This window comes from Panthera leo, chromosome A3 (genome assembly GCF_018350215.1).
Source record: "Panthera leo isolate Ple1 chromosome A3, P.leo_Ple1_pat1.1, whole genome shotgun sequence".
NCBI classification, from domain to species: domain Eukaryota; kingdom Metazoa; phylum Chordata; class Mammalia; order Carnivora; family Felidae; genus Panthera; species Panthera leo.
In genome coordinates, this window is record NC_056681.1 from 6497319 (window position 1) to 6509145 (window position 11827).

The following is an 11827-nucleotide window of genomic DNA, read 5'->3' on the forward strand; positions in this document are numbered from 1 at the left end:
AGTAGTGAATGATTCATGCTGAAGAGAACTGAAATATAAGATTTGAAATTATGTAAGAACAAAGTCAATCAATAGTAATCATCTGTGAAATAAGCTACGGTCGGAGAGCAGCAGCGGGCTCACCGAATTTTGATTAGATTGGCTTTATCTTCAATTACGTTTTCCATCCGCTGGTAATAACCTTACCAGAAATATTTGCTGAAGAGAAGCATTGCGGGCAATGAAAGGAGAATGCGGGAGGTACGACGAAAGATACGTTTCCTAGAAATCTTCGGGAAAAACTGGCCATTAATTTTATTGACGTGAAAAAGGTAGAACACTAAAGTTGCAGATCTGAGCTTTATTATCAGAATGGTATCATTTCAGGAGAGGACTGATGGATTCTCTCAACTGGTTTTAACACGGCACGACGCTCTGGATTCTCAGAGCTGCAGGCCTACCTACCTGCCAAAATGTGTCCTGAAAAGAAAGACACAAAGAGGGTGTGTGTAGAAGAGGCACAGAAGTCGACAGAACCACCGGATGAAAATCCCTCACGACAGATCCACTGGAGATCGAGAAAGCACTTGAAAACTCTACCTTTCCTCAAATGATCAAGAGATTCAAGAGAAGTGGCAAGTCCTGTATTTACAAAACCGATGAAAATCACACTGTGATAATCAGTGAATGCAGAGCAACCGCACGGATCTGCGTTTCCCACTTTTCCCACCATGATTCCGCATCAAGGTAAAAAAAGATTCTTTCGTACAAATCCAAGGACGGAGGGGTGGCGGCACAACCGCCAGATGGCGCGGTGACTTACTACCGAACCTGGTGACGGGACCCGGTGGGGGCAGGGGCACAGTCCTCGAGAAAAGAACCCCGGGCAAGGAAGGCGGGCTAGTCCGTGGTGGATCGCCGGTACCAGAACCGGGCTCGGAAGTCGTCGCTGCACGTCATGAAGCCGGGGTTGGTGGGCGAGTGCACTATGCAGCGCACGATGTTGTTGTGGCCCAGGGAGAGCAGGTTCCGACGCTCGGCGGTACGGGAGTCCCAGCAGCACAGACTGATGGTCCGCTCGTCCGGCAGCAGCACGTAGTCCTCGGTGTGGTTGAACACGGCCTGCGTCCGGTGCACCTGCCGCCCGCTCAGGCCGGCCCCTGCGCGGACACGAGAGGTTAAGGGTCAGAGTGGCAGGGCTAGCTCCCCAGGGCTACACTTTAGACCCTCACACTGCCGTCCTTCTGTTCGTTACCCTGTCGATGTAAAAACGGCGTCTTAAAACAGAAGTAATACGCATTTATCGTATAATTTTGGAGCCTCCACGGAAGCATGCAGAAATAAATCGCCACCGACCTACCACCTGAGGCAGCCGACTCCGTCAACGTCCCGACGTACTTCCAGGCACAGGGACGTCTTAAGAAAAAAAAATACAGGGGCGCCCGGGGGGTGGGGGGGGCTCAGTTGGTCGAGCGGCCAACTTCGCTCGTGGTTCGGGAGTTCGAGCACCACACTGGGCTCGCTGCTCTCAGCACAGAGCCCGCTTTGGATCCTGTGTCTCCTCCCCCTCAGTCCCTCCCCCGCTTGTGTTCGCTCTCTCTCAAAAAGAAATAAAACATTAAAAAAATAATAAAAAATAGAAAATTGGTGCCGTGTCATATAGGTCATTTCTGTCATAGTTTAAACCAACTTTTCATTAGGTACATTTTTCTGTGTTTTTTACTGGCCGCAAAATACACCACCATCTGGAAGCACCCTTACTATTTAGTAATTCTTTTCCTGCTAGAGGCATCTGGTTGCAAGTTATGCTGACAAATTCTTTATGCTGAACATACTATTTCCTCAGGATTAAATTCCTAGAACAGAATTGCTGGGATGTCTGAACGCCCGCTCTCCAGAAAGAAGCTCTAGGCTTTTTTATGACCGTGAAAATACAGACTTTATGTTTAAAATATCATATAAAGTCTAAAAAGAACAACTGCCTGATAATTCTACACCCAGAGTCAGTATTTCGATGAATCCTTTCTAAATATCTCTGTGAATACCTCTGTATTCTGTAATCGGAGCTCACATCACATGCTATTTTGATACAGCCGTGCAGCAGAGATCTATAAAGATGGAATACGGCTTAATGGCTAAGGAGAGAGGCGCTGGCATCACATCTGGGCTCAACACTTACTAGTGACGTGAACACGGACACATTACGTAGCACCTTTAAGTCTTACCTTTCTCTTCCGTTCTCTGGGGGACAGTTACAGCACCAACCCACACGATGTCGCGAGGACTGGCGTGAGGGCACATCCAGGGGCATACGTGCTCACAAATGTTCCTGTGTTTGTTTTTAAGGGCCGCACGCTGTGAAAAGGACGCGTGACAAGAGTGCCCTCGGTGCTTTCTGGTGGACACTTCTGCTGTCTCTAACGCTCCCCTCTTCGAGACTATGTTGGGACGGACATCTTTCTACGTGTGCGTGGGCATACCTGCCAGCAATCTTTTTAGGCTGAATTGCTAAGAGTCCAAAATATATACGTATGCTGAAAAATATGATTCATGACACCAACCCCCCTTTAGAAGGTTTCCAATCAGCACTCCTTAACAACGAAGTATGTAACTTCCCCAAATGTTGTTCAATACGAGAGAGTATCAACCTTTTAAATTCTTACCATCTGGGGAGTACAAAAAGATACTCTGACGTGCATTTCTTAGGTCTGTAGAACTGATGGTCATCTCTCTCTCCTTGAGCTCACTGCCCAGTGTCTGGCAGGTGTCTGTCACACGTGCTACACGGTGTCCCTAGCTCAGCATTTTATTTAGTCTTCTGAATTAATTTCTCACACTGAAATTTCTAATGCTCGATAGCTTTTCTTTTTCCTTCAGAATTTCAAAAACCCACTGAATTCTAACTAAACATTAAAACTGGAAACACAGACCTAAACATGCTGGCATGATGGGCTCTTAGCCTGTGAGTTAGAAAATAAGGAATTTGCGTATCGATTCACTATAATCTCACTTTAAAATCAAACCCCAATTCTCTGCCAAAGCAAACCAGGCAGCCCCACAGAAGCATAAAACATTCTGCCGTTCACAGGACAAAGCAAACGTAAGAAATGCTGTGAGAATCTGACGCGTGCCCTCCACACACATCACACCCGGACGGCGGCTGTTACTGCTGAAGATGGAGATGGCCCGCCCACTTTTACTTTGACCACTTTTGCATCTTCTTTTTGCAACAAGCACGCAGCCCTTTAACAGTAATAATTAGCAGAAGGTTTCCAAAATAGCTGCCTACAGAAGCGTTTCTACAAAGGACCAAGAACGAGGACGAAACTGACGCTTCCTAAGACCTGCTAGCCGTACGGTCTGTGTCAGAGCCAGAGAGGGACGGCAGGAAGCAAAGTGTCCCCAGGAGACGGATGTGAGGTGGATGATGCTGCACCCTGGTGGCTCCGACGTCCCCGCCTCTTCAATCTTCTCTAAAAGGAGAAGCGACTGCCGTAACAGCTGAGCCCTTACGACGGCGTGGCTTTCTTTCTTTAAAAATTTTTTTGATGTTTATTTTTGAGAGACAGAGACAGAGAGAGAGGGAGACACAGAATATGAAGCAGGCTCCAGGCTCTGAGCTGTCAGCACAGAGCCCGACGCGGGGCTCGAATCTCAAATCCACGAACTGTGAGATCATGACCCGAGGTGAAGTCAGATGCTTAACCGACTGAGCCACCCAGGCGGTCCTGGTGGTGTTTTCTTGTAGAGTTTTAAAGTTCTGGTTATGGTGATTTTAGTGTGGGACACAAACATCTCACAACAGAGGAAACTAGTTGAACTTTCCTGGAGGTTTGCTACCAAACAACAGCCTTTGCTGCCCCGAGGAACAGAAGAATTAGACAATATTTTGACAACATTCATTACCAAGTAACTGTCAGGGTAGCTGTGTTCTCTTACGAACAGGCCTAGATGGTCCCTCTCCGCCTTCCTTCCCTAATGTGTACACTCACTGACATCCACTGACTCCGCCTTTTCTCTGGACTGCTTTTATGTTTCTGAGGGAAAAGGGCAGACCACTGGTCTACAAACGGACCACCAGAGTCTCAATCTTACTGGCATAGACTCACATCTAGTTGAAGCTGTGACGTACCGAGAAGAACACAGTTCAGAAACTAAGGTTCTATTTCCAGCTCTTACCAACTGTAGCCTTGGCTAAACTACTTAACCTCTAAGCTTTGCCTTCTTACCTAAAAGAGGTGTAACATCTGCCTTGCTCAACGCATACATTTATCGTGTGGCTCTCTTCTGGAAGCCAGAAAATGCTACAGAAAAGGTAAGAGCAACTTTTCACGTACCTGTGTATCTGACCAGTGTTCGTCCTGTTGATATCTCCCAAAGTTTAGCTACGGAGTCTTTTCCACTGGAGAGAATGTACTTGGAATTTTTGGAGAAAATGGCAGAACAAACTTCAGCACCATCGTGCGCCTTCTCAAAGGTTGTGATGCATCGATTCGAGACACCATCCCACAGCTTGATGCAGCCGTCCTTGCTACCGGTTACATACATGTTGGCGCTGGGATTGTAATTAACGGAGCATATAGCATCGGTGTGTTGATCTTGAGGATTGCAAGAGACAAAACACTGAAACGTGTTGATATCATAAAGCCGAAGAGTAGGATGCTGAGTCCCAACGAGTATAAAGTCTCCGGAAGGATGAAAAGAGATCGAGCGTAGCATTTCAGCTTCCTGTTAGGACAGACACATTAAGCGGCTGGTGAATAATTAAATGCAGAGAAAATGTGGAAAATATCTGGTTGACGGAGAGAATACATAAAACAACGATCAGATGTCACAAGGCAGAAGAAGGAACGACGAACTTTGTAAAATACGTGAAGGTATCATTTGAACAGAGATTTTAAAAACCAGCTACTGGTGGGATTATATTCCCAGAACCGTGGAAGTGAGCTTCGTCATTTGCAAACGAGCACCGGGAGAACTCAGAATGGAGCATCATCAAGCTAGGATAGTTTCACACGTTAACGAATGAGGATAAACACAACTTGTACGTGTGGACAGCTTCTTTAACCTGTCCTACGGCTCCAAATACTGAGTAAAAAACTCAGTTCAATTACTAAAAGGTGGAAGCCACTACTAAAACATTAGTATTTCTTTACTGCACACTCAAAATATCACTTTTGCAGTATCGCTTTTCCAGTAAACGTCTGAGAGTTTCAACTGAATAATTTTTTGATTCCCGTTGAGTTACACTTCGGTGAAGTGACTGTTTCACCTTTAAACAGGGATCTGCGACTTTGAAAGAGTGACACAGGTTCTGAGCCCCTGTTGCATAAACTGTGACCAGAGAAAGTGGGTGCGTGACAGCGTGGGAACCACGGGCCAACGCACTGATTCCCGTGCCACCTGCAGCACGCGTCCTTGCAGCTGCTTCGTTTTGTAAGATGATCCCTGAGGCTACTTTAAGAACAGGAACAGTCATACAATAAGTGCTCTTTGCTTTTAAGAAGAAACTGGATAGCTCCTTTCTAAACATTCCTAACCTGAATGTACTTGAAGGCTCTTTTTGCAGATGGTTTGGAATAATCAAATAACTTCAGAGTATAATCCCTGGAACCAGAGGCAAGGATCTGTTCTGTTGGGTGGAAAGCGAGACATGTGACTTCATCCACGTGGTCATAAAGCGTTCGGATCACTGGGTGGTTTTCCATGTTCTGTTGTGCAGTCTCATTCATCATGACCTACACCAACGAGAAAAGAGATGCTCAAAGGGCAAAATCGGACTCAAAGCCCCCGATTATGCTAAGTTAAAGCTGGTCTAAACTAGTCTCTCACTCTCCCGACGAGCAGCGAGCGAAAGACAGACAGTACGTGCGTTGCTGGGATTTTTACCTCTATTGGCATGGCACTCTTGGCCAACATTCTTTCCGTGTCAAGTATCTTGATGGAAGCATCGGCAGATCCGGTGGCTATTAACTGCCCGTCTCTGCTGTAGGTGGCTACGCGGCAGGGGCCTTTGTGGGATGTGACATAGCACGTTTCGTACTCTGAAGCCTCTGGGGACATAGTTTGGACGTCGGCATCAAATTCCAGGTCAATCCCCGTGCCAGGGGCCACTGTATCTGAACGACCAATTGCATACTGAACTGCAGTATCGTCGTTTTCCATTCCTGAAATGAACCAAAATTAAGTGCGTGCAAAAATGTCATTTTAAAAAGCCAAGACAAAATTCTGGATCCAAACTGGGAAAGATGTTGGCCAACATCAACTTACTCTGTCTTGGAGTGGCCTGACACTTAACCCTTCACAAAATTATGTATATGTCAACCCGGGTGTATGTTCAGTGACAACACTGTAGGCAATAGAACATTGACTGCGGAAGGTCAGGCTCAATAGGTCACGTCACCTCCCCTGTTTTTTTGCTTCCAAAATTTTCTACTGTAACTACGACTACAGAAACTCAAAAAAAGCAGTTCTATAGTTAAGCTGCCCATTTTTTCTCGTTCTGAATTTTAATATTTTTAGTGCTGAGATCTGTTAGTAGCAGCTCTGGGGCTCATTAAGACAGATACGCTGTTAGCACTAACAGTAGTGAAATGTAGTTGAAAGACTGTTGATATTTAAATAAACAAGTTTTTCAAGAAAATGCATTTTAAATTGAAAAATAACTTCATGTACCATATAAACAGTATGTTTATTAGTATAAGAAAAATTAGGAATAGAGATGAACACAAAAATGACCTTGTATTAGATTACTCAGAGATAATTACTGTTAAAATGGTGGGATGAATTCTTCTGGACCTTTCTCCATGCACAGTTGTTACAATTCTTGCAACAAAAATAGAACCAAACCATATGACGTGTTGTAACTTACTTGTTCATTTACTCAAACAGAATAATAATCTGGCCAGTGTAATTTTTATCTACATCGTGTGGTTGGACCCAGTTTGAGGATACAAGAACATTCACAACGAATTTCTTATCGTTGGATATTTCAGTTGTTTTTGTTTTATTTCCTCGGAACAAATTCTCAAAACTGGCATTGCTAGGGGCACTTGGGTGGCTCAGTTGGTTAAGTGTCTGACTTTGGCTCAGGTCATGATCTCACAGCTCGTGAGTCTGAGCCCCACATCGGGCTCTGTGCTGACAGCTCAGGGCCTGGAGCCTGCTTTGGATTCTTCCACTCTTTGGAGCCTCTCTCTCTGCCCCTTCTCCGCTTGTGCTCTGTCTCTCTCAAAAACAAACATGAAAAAACATTGTTTTTTTAAATTAAAACAAAACGAAACAAAACAGAACACCATGGGGCGCCTGGGTGGCTCAGTTGGTTGTGTCTGACTTTGGCCTAGGTCATGATCTCAACGTTCACAAGTTCGAGCCCCGCCTCAAGCTCTGTGCTGACAGCTCAGAGCCTGGAACCTATTTCAGATTCTGTGTGTCCCTTGCTCTCTGTGCCCCGCCCCCCCCCCCCCCCCCCCCAACTCTGTCTCTTTCTCTCAAAAACACTGTCTCTTTCTCTCAAAAATAAACATTAAAAAAAATTAAAAAAAAAAAAAACACATAAAAACTGGCATCGCTAAGTCAAAGGGTATAAACATATTGGGATGTCTATATTTTACAGAGTGCTTTCTACAGCCCAGGCAAGCACCAGGATGTACTGTTGAACGAGACAGAGATCCTGATGTTTATTGCACGTGCTGTCCTTTCTTGGGGAAGGTGCAGACGTGTGGGAAACAACCTGAAACAATGAAGTACATTTCGGAGAGTGATTCTGTCACGAAGGAAATGGGGTTGTTGTTGTAGAATAACTGGGGAGGTCTGGGGAAGATAGCGGGTTATTTTCAAAAAAGTGAAAAGGACTCTGAGATGACATGTGAGTTGAAATCTGCAGTCAATAAAACAATGACAGAATGTTCCAGATAATTCTCAGAGAGATCCTGGGGCTACAGCTGGTTTGAAATCTTCATAATCTGAGGTTTGCTTACCCTTTCAGTACCTACCACTGTACCTGACAGATACTGGGCACTAAGACTGAACAAAAACCATCGGGAAAAATTCTGATCGCGAAGACCTCTGGAACCTTGTCAAGGAGTCCACGCGTCCCCAAGCTACCTAGTTTGATGAGATGCAGGAGCTGCTCCGAGGGCGCACAGACGGACTGCGGCTTGATTTCGTTGATGAGGCCATTAGCGATGCTAATATAGCCATCGTAGAGCAGCTGGCTGATGATCAGCTTGTACAGCTGCTGGCGGTCCTTCAAGCCCACTTTGGTTCTGTACATCTCGGAGAAGACGAAGACAATCTCCGTGGCAGCTGCAAGGGGAGAAAACAGGGATGGTGAAGGGCAGAGGCACCGGTAAATCACGGAAGCCACGCAGCAGTCCGGGCAGACCGGCGGGGCTTCCGTCCCGGCCATGCTGGTTGCATCATCTTTGGTCAGTGACCTCGTTCCTCCGAGGTCAGGTTCCTCAGCTGTCAAGCACGTTAGCAGAGGTAAAAACAGATGGCACGTGCGGAGCATTGAGCACAGTAGCACACAGAAATTACTCAAATCGCACCAGCAACTATTTACAGAACTTCTTTTCATCAACTATTCTCTGTCATACTACCCACCTGCCACTTTTATTCTATTCTGCTATCCCAGAATCTTCTGTTTCTTCTGTTAAGAAAACACCGACTGGTTTTTGCAGTAGGGAAGATGGCTACTATTGTTGAATGCCTAGACATTACTGTTTCCACCAGGTAAGCTGTATGTTTACTAATGTCAGCTATGTTTTTGTTTTTTTTTTTTTAAGTTTATTTATTTGAGAGAGCAGAAGCAGGGGAGGGGCAGGGAGAGAGAATCCCAAGCAGGACCCAAGATGCAGTGCTCAATCTTGCAACTGTGAGATCATGACTCGAGCTGAGATCAAGAGTCGGACAATTAACAGACTGAGCTATCCAGGCACTCTGAATTACGTTCATTCTTTTTTTGTTTTTTAAAGTTTTTTTTTTGGGGGGCGCCTGGGTGGCTCAGTCAGTTAAGCGGCCGACTTTGGCTCGGGTCATGATCTCGCGGTCCGTGGGTTCAAGCCCCGCATCGGGCTCTGGTGCTGATGGCTCAGAGCCTGGAGCCTGTTTCAGATTCTGTGTCTCCCTCTTTCTCTGACCCTCCCCTGTTCATGCTCTCTCTCTGTCTCAAAAATAAATAAATGTTAAAAAAAAAAATTTTAAGTTTTCTTTTTTTAATGTTTATTTATTTTTGAGAGAGACAGAGAGTGAGTGGGGGAGGGGCAGACAGAAAGGGAGACACAGAATCCAAAGCAGGCTTCAGGCTCCGAAAGGTCAGCACAGAGCCTAATGCAGGGCTTCAACCCATGAACTATGAGATCACGACCTGAGTGAAGTCGGCCGCTCAACCGACTGAGCCACCCAGACGCCCTGAGTTATGTTCATTCTTAAAACATGTTTTAAGGTAACCGACTTTGTTAAATTATATAACTTAATTATATAGTAATAAAAACATGAGGGCAAACAAGCCACCACGCTATGAAAACTAAATCAAGTTGAATGCTTGGAAAGATTCAAAAACAAATTGCTTAATAAAATATTGGCAAATAGGGTATGGCCAAAACGAGTATAAAAAACGGAAAGGGGTGCCTGGGTAGCTCAGTCAGTTAAGCATCTGACTCTCGATTTCAGCTCAGGGCATGGTTTCAGGGTTTGTGAATCATCACAAACATCAGGCTCTGTGCTGACACTGCAGAGCCTGCTTGGGATTCTCTCTCTTCCCTCTCTCTGCCTCTCCCTGCTCACTCTCTCTCAAAGTAAATAAACTTTAAAAAAAAAAAAAAGGAAAAAAAGGGCAAAAACCTAAAGGACTGTGCACTTGGATTGGTTTCCAAGTTTTTAAGCTCTCTCTTATAAAGTAAAATGAAAACTGTAGATGATGGTTTCTGGTTTATGCAAAAAAAAAAACAAAACACCAAAAACCTGCAACTGGTGGACAGTAGATAACTTTGACTTTCAAAAATCAATATTCGTATGTGTATGTGTGTCTGGACAGCTATCAGAAGGGCACGGGAGCCTGGGAACAGCAATAAAGAAGTCGAAGGCAGACAAGAAATTGGAAGTCAGAGTATAAGGCAGAGAGAGAGAGAGACAGGGTGGGGGGATGAATACAAGAAAGGAGAGGAGTAAGCAGTAACACCAGCACTGCCTGGTACTGCTGTACTTTACAGGACTGATTCTGGAAGGAGGGGTGTGTTATAGGAAAGAAGTGGGAAACCATGTTTTCTAACTCCCTCCGGAGAATAACTGGAGCTACTGATAATGAGAATAGCTAACATTTACTGAGCGTTCATTATGCTTTATCTCACTTAATCCTCAACACCATCCTGTAAGAGAAGCCCTGTGATTGTTGAGGAGGGAAAATAACTTGTTCAAGGTCCCACGACTAGTGCTTGCAGAAACCTGGACTAGAACGCAGGTGGTTTGACTCTAGAGACTGTGTGGTTCCTCACGACGACCTTTAGTGCTCCTTAAAAGCTTAATGACAAACTAGCTAAAATTAGACATTCAGGGTAGTGTATGACACCCATCACATAAGCAACTAATACGCGTTACCTCACTGAATACTCATCTAATCCTATTTTAGAGATAGGTAACATGAGGGCCCGAGAGGTTAACTTACATGGGATCAAAGAGCTTGTAAATAGCAAAGCCTGGATCTTTACTCAGGGTATTTGACCCCAGAGCTTGAGTCCTCTCCGTGCTGCACTGATGGGTGTTACTAACAACAGCTAACGTTTGTAAGCACTTGCCAGACACTGTGCTAAGCACTTTACAAGCATTAGGTCATTGAATGAAATCCTTCAAAGTATTCAAGCACATGTAGAAGCAAATGTATATAAATCTATGCTTGTGCAGACAGCACTAGGGCACGATAGAGATGATGAAATCGGCACAAAGAAGTTAGGAAACTGAAAATAAAACGTGGCCGAGTAACTCGTCAAGTGGCCGCCAGGACTGCCCAGACCAGAGCCCAGAACTTAACCACTATTCTATCCCGTCTCTGCACTCATGCCAGGAGCATCACGGCGTGTACAAAGATTCAAAAAGAAAAGGCCGAGCCCCGCTTCTCAACTCTCACAGAACGTTCGCTCCCTGCGCTAGTAGGTGCCTAATTACCATCCCCAGTTTGCAGGCGAGGCCCGAGGTCAGGAAGAACAGGACCTAGAAACTGTTTACACCCGGGAACTGGAAGGGGGGACCAGGGCGAGAACACAGACGCCCCCTCACTAGGCTCCGCCACCGTCCCGCCACAGAAGCGCACCAAGGATGGAGAGGGGGCGGGAGCGAGGCCTTGGAGGAAGAGGAAGGGGTGTGCAGGCCGAGCCTGGCAACTCAGGGGGCATGCCACCCCGCTCACTATCGGGCCTTCCCGCCGCGCTCGTCTTTCCGGGGGTCCCGTGAAGACCCCAGCGGACCGCACCAGCCGCTCTCCATGCATCCCAGCCCCCCAGTACCCGCTAGTCCGGCTCTCTCGGTCTCCCGCTCTCTCCCGGAAAAATGGAGGCACGAAATCTGTCCGATCGATCGCTCCGAGCGCACGTTCACTGCGCACGCGCACAGGGCGAGGCGCCGAGCGCTGCGCTATCGATCGGCCCCACTCTCGCCTGCCCTTCTCGCCATCTTACTTACTGGCGCGTTCGAGGGGTTCGTTAACCTCCTCCGACTTTATCTCTTGCGCGACAACGCTGACTGACGCCAAGGAAATGCTGTCTCGCTGACAAATGTCGGGTCCCGGAGGGCACCGCAGGCGCTAGAACGGCCACAGTCTGGCGGGCCGTTGGCTCCACCACTTCCGGGGCCT

The 11827-nt window shown here is 46.3% G+C and overlaps 1 protein-coding gene across 2 annotated transcripts; it reads right to left on the minus strand.

Moving 5' to 3' along the window:
- Nucleotides 1-320: 320 nt before the first annotated feature.
- On the minus strand, nt 321-11812 carry CSTF1 (cleavage stimulation factor subunit 1). Of its 2 annotated transcripts, none has more exons than XM_042930618.1 (6): nt 11656-11812; nt 8086-8286; nt 5869-6146; nt 5520-5717; nt 4317-4707; nt 321-1139 (listed from the first exon to the last, which is right to left on the minus strand). In XM_042930618.1, the coding sequence occupies exons 2-6, from the start codon at nt 8252-8254 to the stop codon at nt 880-882; spliced, it is 1296 nt and encodes a 431-aa protein (XP_042786552.1). In that variant the 5' UTR covers nt 8255-8286; nt 11656-11812; the 3' UTR covers nt 321-879. The 2 variants fall into 2 exon arrangements, with proteins under 2 accessions (XP_042786552.1, XP_042786551.1); XM_042930617.1 differs by lacking the exon at nt 11656-11812 and adding an exon at nt 11481-11558.
- Nucleotides 11813-11827: the final 15 nt, after the last annotated feature.

Excerpts from the sequence above, each read along its gene's own strand:
- CSTF1 (XM_042930618.1), bottom strand. The coding sequence starts at position 8,254 with ATGTACAGAACCAAAGTGGGCTTGAAGGACCGCCAGCAGCTGTACAAG. Across the intron at positions 6,147-8,085 it reads CCTGCATCTCATCAAACTAG|GAATGGAAAACGACGATACT; the intron begins GTAGCTTGGGGA and ends GGTTCATTTCAG. Across the intron at positions 1,140-4,316 it reads AACACTGGTCAGATACACAG|GGGCCGGCCTGAGCGGGCGG; the intron begins GTACGTGAAAAG and ends GTGTCCGCGCAG.